The following is a 6,693-nucleotide window of genomic DNA, read 5'->3' on the forward strand; positions in this document are numbered from 1 at the left end:
CCCAGCCCCCCAGGCCCTGAGCATTTCTCCAGGGACCATGAGCAAAGCTTCCACGGGGACAGGTTCCGGCCGTGCCCAAGTCACATCCCCACAGACCCTCTCGGAGTGAGGGTCTCGGCTCCTGTGCCTCCCTACCCCCTTAGCCCCCCGGGCTGCTGCCCGCGTCTCCATCACCTCTCCTGGTATCGCTGCCCTGTGTGTAATCGTCAGTGTGCTGTGCGTGTCTGTGGCTGCTCAGCTGGGAGGCCCGGGGACAGTGGCAGGGCTCACCCATCTCTGCCGTCACCGCCGGGCACAGGTTCTCGCCTGGGGAAGGTGCCTTGGGAGTTCTGGGTCTGCGCGCAGGGTGACTGCTCCCAGGACGGCCGAGGGCCGTGGAGAGACCAGCTCAAGGGACTGAGCAAGCCTTGGAGGAGGCACGAGGGAGCCAGGGGCCTCCAAGGGCTTTCTAGCTGCGTGTCCATGTCTCCGAGTGATGCCGGGAGCCCTCTCTCTTTACTCCCTCCCCCCCCTCCCTGGGGGAGCAGGAAGAAATCAGTCTGGACGAAGGATGTACTGTCACCTCTCTATCTCTGTTTGTCTGTCTGTCCTTCCTTTCCCCCTTCCTTCTTCTGCCATCCATTCACCTGTCTGTCCATCCATCCGTCCACCCTTTTTTTTCCTTTGATATTTACTGAGTGTCTGCTCTGGACCAGGCACGCTACTGAGCCCCAGAGACTAAAGGTTGGGGACCCACCGCGACAGGACCCTGGGGCTTTCGGCCAGCCAAGGCCCCTACTTCCTGCTCAGTCAGAGGCAGAGCATGGCCCAGGCGGCAGGGGTGGAGCATGGGGGTGCCCAACTGTGCAGCCCATGGGCCCGGGATTCACTTTACTTGAACCCAAGATAACGAAGGATGGAAACCTCTCCAGGGAGGAACACAAGAGCATCCGTCAGTTTGAGAGCAGAACTCCGCAGAAGGGAGTCAGGCCTAGTTTGTGCTCTCGGCTCCCGAAGGCGGTGGGAGAAGGGAGATGGCGGGACCTCCGTGTGGCTTGGCCAGAGATAATCAATCACGTTCGCTCTCGCTCCCTTTGTTCTCCAGCGGGCTCCTTCCTCCACGCTGCCTCTCAGGCCTGGCCCGGGCAGCCTTGGCCGCTGCTGCAGGGCCTTTGCTGGGTGGCACGTGAGTTTATTTCTCCAGGAGCTAGATTCTAGCCAGTGGTTCTCAACCTTCCTAATGCCGCGACCCTTTAATACAGTTCCTCATGTTGTGGTGACCCCCAACCATAAAATTATTTTCGTTGCTACTTCATAACTGTCATTTTGCTACGGTTATGAATCGTCATGTAAATATCTGATATGCAGGATGTATTTTCAGGGGTCGCGACCCACAGGTTGAGAACCGCTGTTGGCGGTGGGCCTGGGCCCGGCTCTCCCTGGGCCCTCCCTGCTGCAGTCCCTCTGTCCTGGGAGCAGGGCCAGGCGAAGGGGAACTGAGGGACAGCGGTGGGCAGAGCCCGCAGGCCCCAGGCTGGTCCGGTGGCTGCCACACCTGCCTGATCATCGATTCCACGGGGACTCACACACCTTCCCGAGTTGCCCGGGGCTCTGGGTCAGGAGGTCTCGGCCGGCAGGAGCCCTCTCAGCTGGCCTGCTCTGAGAGCCACTGCCTGTCTTTGGCTCCCACTGCCGTGGGTCATGGACTAACTGCCTGATCCGTGAGGCCAAAGGGGGAAGCACCCCAGTCAGCAGCCGCCCTGACCCTCCCAGGTGTGTGCGAGGCTGCGCTGAAGGTTTGGGAAAGCCCTTGCTGTGAGGAGGGGCCTGGGCGGCTCTCGGCTCTCCCAGTAGCCAGGCAGGGCCTGGGGCTGGAGCCAAGCCAGAGACGTGGTCCTGGTGGCCTGTGACGTGAGCCCATCTGGCTTGTGCCCAGAACAGAGAGAGAACAGGGAACTGGGTGCCTGGGCTTCCTGGCACGGCCCCCACCCCTGTCTCTGCTCCCTCTCTACCTTCAAAATGGGCCGCTGCCCCCCCAAGCAGCAGGATCGAGCCTGTGTCCCACCCTGTCCTGTGTCTCATTCTTGCTCCTGGGGCACTCTGAGGGGCAGGAGGAGAGGACTGACCGTGACCACCCTCAGTTCTCGTCGGTGTCCCTGCCTGCTGTGTGGCCTTGAGCCGACCCCTAGCATCTCTGAACCACTGTTTCTTCATCTGCCCAGTGAGCCTGACAGAGACCCTCTGGCCAGGGCTTCGGCCCTGAGTGTGGAGGTGCGCTCCGCCCTGCGACCTTCCAACAGGTGCTCCTGGCTTTTGTAGCTTCTCCCCATCCCAGTTGGGAGCCTGAAACCCTCCCAGGCCTCAGAATGCAGACCGTGGGAATGGTGGCCTCCAGCACCTCGCCCCCTGCACCGCCCTCCGCTACTTTAACTGCTGCTGGTTAATCTTACTCTTGTTTGGGGCAGAGCCAGCCTGTACGCGCAGTTTCGCCGCGTAGTGTTGCCAACAGGAGCTCAGACGGTGACCTCTGTCCAGGGGAGCTGCCGGCCAGGCAGGCAGTCGAACCAGAAATCCTGTTTCCAGTTAAAAGCTTATTCTTGTTTTCAGGAACCTTAAAATGGCTCATTAGGCATCAGGGGTAGGGATTAGATCATCTTGTTAAACTAAACACAAGTTTCTTTATTTGTGCACTGGCAGCGTAACCTACAGTGATGTGAGCAGAACTATGCGCTCAGTCAGTCCATGAGAATGTGCATGTGCGCTATGTACGCAACCACCGCCCGGCCAGGAGAGAGCACGCCCACTGCCCAGAGCTCCCTGCTGCCCCCTCCTGGATTTCCGCAGCAGCTTCTGGCCCAGAGCAGGACCCTTAGGGGTGACAGAGCCTAGAGGGGGTGGGCATTGCTCAGTGGGATGGAAGTGAATGGTGCTCTCTTGTTGGCATTCTGAGAACAGCACCCTAGTAAGGGATTAAGTGCAGTAGCGCCCTCTTGTTGGCATTCTGAGAACAGCACCCTGGTAAGGGACTAGGAGAAATAGTTCCTATTGTGGGCATTCTGAGACCCTCCCCCTCTACCCCCCCTCCCCCAAGTAAGGGATTAGGCACAATAATGCCCTCTTGTGTATATTCTGAGAACAGCACCCTAGTAAAGTGTTAGGCGCAATAGTGCCCTCTAGTGGGCATTCTGAGAATAGAATCCTGGTAAGGCATTAGATGCATTAGAGCCCTCTTGTGGGCATTCTGAGAACAGCACCCTAGTAAGGAATTGATCTAAATAGCGCTCGAGTCCAGCCAGCACTTTTGGGCCTCCATCCTTCCTACAAGTCTCTATGCAGTCTCCAATTTCCGTTTTTGGTTATCAGGGTTCTCTCAAGCTAGTTTTGAGTGGAATATTCAGGATGATTTTTTTGTAATGTAGTTGTAATTCCAGTTTGGTCCTGAGCCCATGTCTGTGTAACATCCACTTACTCTGTGGCCATTTTTAATCTCCCTTCTTTTGGACATTCTGATAAGAGATTATGCTCAGTAGCTCCATCTTGTGGAAATTTGGGGAACGGCACCTTAGTGAGGAATTAGGCTCAATAGCGTCCTCTTGTGGTCATTCAGAAAACTGCCCCCCTAGTTAGGGATTAGGCTCAATAGCGCCCTTTTGTGGGCATTCTGAGAAAAGCACCCTAGTAAGGGATTAGATGCCATAGCTCCCTGTTGTGGGCATTCTGAGAGCAGCACCCTGGTAAGGGATTAGGCACAGTAGCGCCCCTCTTGTGGGCATTTCAAGGTCAGCATCCTGGTTAGGGATGTGTTGCAATAGTGCTATCTTGTGGACATTCTGAGAACAGCACCCAATAATGAAGGAGTTGCAATAATGCCCTCTTGTGGACACTCTGAGTACAGCACCGTAGATTGAGGTTATGCCACTCAAGGGATGGGAGGATGTGAATGGGAAATGGAACATTTATTAGAACTTCTTTATTCTCTCTCCTGGGGCTGGGTTCTGAGGTTTGTGGCCTCAGGCTTTGTTTCCAAGTGGCATGGAATGACTGAGTTTCACCCCAGGGAGTGCTGAGGTCAGCCACCCCCACAGCCTCTGGAAGGAGACCTGTGACCACGCAGTTGAGCCTGAGGCCTGAGTGGCCCTTCCCACTGTGGGTCCTCTGGCCACCGGCCATGTAGCCCAGACACCCACCCTCTCCACCTGTGCACCCTGACAGTGTTTCCCCGGGCACTGGGTGTGGCCCCTTCTGGTATCAGGGCCTTCCCACCTCCAAAGTCAGGTCCTCAGAAAGGTCCTTCAGGACACAAGTTCAAACCCACCCAGTACCTGTGTGGATCTGACATGGCCACCTGGGCCGACTGGTGGGGCTGTCCTCAGATGCCCTAACCTTGACTCTTATCTGTGATTCTCTAGCTCCAAGAAGCCAAAAAAATGCCCCAAAGTAGCTGCGAAGCCCAGACCCTCGCCACGGCTCACCCTCTTTGACGAGGAGGTAGACCCTGATGCAGGGCTCTTCAGCCCAAGCAGGAAGCTCTCCGCCGGGGGCTCCGCAGAGGACCCACCCCCCAGGGACCGTAAGTAGAGCCCCAGTGTGTCCCTGTCACCCTTGGTGCCCCCTGGGTGACCAGACCCGCCTCTGTGAGCGGCTTCGGACCTGCCCCGTGTGAACAGGTTTCGACTTGACACAGACTCGGCTCATTTTCTGCTGGAGAAATCTTGCCTCGTGCCTCGTTTCTCACAACCTGGAACATGCTGGGCTTGTGTGTGTTTATTCTGCTCATCCCTGGGAAGGGGAGGGGACTTTTCTCTGTTGCTCTGAGAAGTGTGGTTTGGGATTGGTGGACATGGGCACGGTGGACAGTGGATGTGACTGCCCCGGGCCTTCCTTCTGCAGCTCCAGGATTAGGATTGTGACAAGAGGTTCTGTCACCCATGTCGACCCCACTGGAGGGTTCTGGGCAGAGACGGAAAAGGGAAGCTGGGCGTCCTCAGGACTTCCACACCTGCCCCTGGGTTTGACCTTTCCTCACCCTGCCCGGGTCCTCTTCCAGGGCCAGAAATCGATGTCACCCATTAATTCAGCCAACACTTGGTGACCACCTCCAGAAGGCCAGGCTCTGTGCTGGGCCCGAGAACATAATAATGAGGAAGACACACTCCAGCCTCTCAGGGCCTCCCATAGGAGACAGGTCATCTCCCGACAATTAGAGGAGAGCCTGAGTCTGTAACAGGTCTGAGTGGCGACATCAGGGAAGGCTCCCTGTAGGAGGGGGCTCTACTTGAGCTGGATCCCGAAAGGTCAGCGCCATTTTCCTGGTCTGCTGAAGAAGGAGGGCTCTTCCAGGTGGAGAGGCCGTGGTCCCTTCCTGAGGGCAGCAGAGACAGGGGCTGCACCCCGGCTCTTAGAAGGCAGGGGCTGTGGGGAGAATGGTGTCAGCTCACCCCTGCATCCCCGCAGGCAGCAGCCCTTGGCCAGTGGCTGGTGCTCAGGAAGCACTTGGGAAACTGGGGTGCAGCCATGGGGGCTGAGCTAAGAGGTCCAGCTGGGGCAGGAGGCTTTTTCCTCCAGGAAGTCCACCTGGACTTGAACCGAGTGGTGCCATCAGCTGACTGGGCAGTGTGCTGGTCCTATGAGCACCTGGCCCTTATACCCTGGCCCCACTCCTCTGGTTCTGTGCTCTGCCTTGTCCCTGGCTGGGCACCCCTCCCCCCCTCACCCACCCCTGGCCACTGAGGATGGGCAGGACTCCCTCTGATCACTCTGCTGCTACGTTCTCCGCAGCCCTGAAGTTGTTTGATGATCCTGACCTCGGTGGGGCCGTCCCCCTGGGTGACCACTCCCTCTGATCACTCAGCTGCTACGTTCTCCGCAGCCCTGAAGTTGTTTGACGATCCTGACCTCGGTGGGGCCGTCCCCCTGGGTGACCCCTTACTGCTGCCGGCAGCACCTGCGAGTGGAGGGCCCGCGCCTCGCCTGGGCTACGGAGAGGCCGCTGAGGAGCTGTTCAGGTACCCCCGTCCCCGGCGTGCTTCCCAGCTCTGCGAGGGGCCTGGGCCGAGCCACAGACCTGGCCCAACGTGGGAGCGTGTCACCAGCCTTGGCCTCTGAGGGAGGGTCCTGGCCTGGGAAGGCAGGCCCCTTCCACACTCATACTTTAATGGTTTACGTAAAGAATAACAGTGTTTTAAGTGCAAGGGCAAGTACAACTGGCATAAAAGGGCTTGGGAGCACATAAAGCCGACCCTTGGCAGCTGCAGCTCACCGGGACAGCGGCCGTGCCCAGCAGGGCCCAGCAGTAGGGCTTACGGGGGGGAGCGAGGCAAGTCTGCTGTGGAGGAGGATGGGCAGACCGTGTGCGCACGGAGAGCACTGCTCACGGCCTTGACCTCAGTCCTCCCCATTGCTCCGCTGGGTGCTGTTACCGCGGCTTTATAGGGAATGGGAGTGTGGGAGGTCCGAGTGCATTGGCTCCCAGGTCCCCCTGCCCGTGTCCCGTCCTCCCACACCTTCGAGGACCCTCCAGCTCCTGGACGAGGAGAGGCTGGGCGGCAGCTTCCCGGGACGGGAAGCGCCCCCGGATGCAGGCCGTGCCTGGCGGTTCACGGGAAGCTGAGCTGTTTCTCTGCAGGAACCACCGTGTGGCGCGGAGGCACTGGCCCGGGGGGCTGTCGTTGGCACCCGCGTTAGCAGCCGTGGGGTGGGCATTGCACAGTCTCC

General features: G+C 58.6%; 1 protein-coding gene across 1 annotated transcript in view; it reads left to right on the forward strand.

Moving 5' to 3' along the window:
- Positions 1-6,693, forward strand: part of HS1BP3 (HCLS1 binding protein 3) — a 17,076-nt gene that overhangs the window by 8,923 nt on the left and 1,460 nt on the right. The window contains exons 5-6 of the mRNA XM_014546621.1: positions 4,389-4,549; positions 5,849-5,984. Coding sequence (XP_014402107.1) covers positions 4,389-4,549; positions 5,849-5,984 — 297 coding nt within the window. The remainder of the gene's footprint in view (positions 1-4,388; positions 4,550-5,848; positions 5,985-6,693) is intronic.

Source organism: Myotis brandtii, unplaced genomic scaffold (genome assembly GCF_000412655.1).
Source record: "Myotis brandtii unplaced genomic scaffold, ASM41265v1 scaffold454, whole genome shotgun sequence".
NCBI classification, from domain to species: Eukaryota; Metazoa; Chordata; class Mammalia; order Chiroptera; family Vespertilionidae; genus Myotis; species Myotis brandtii.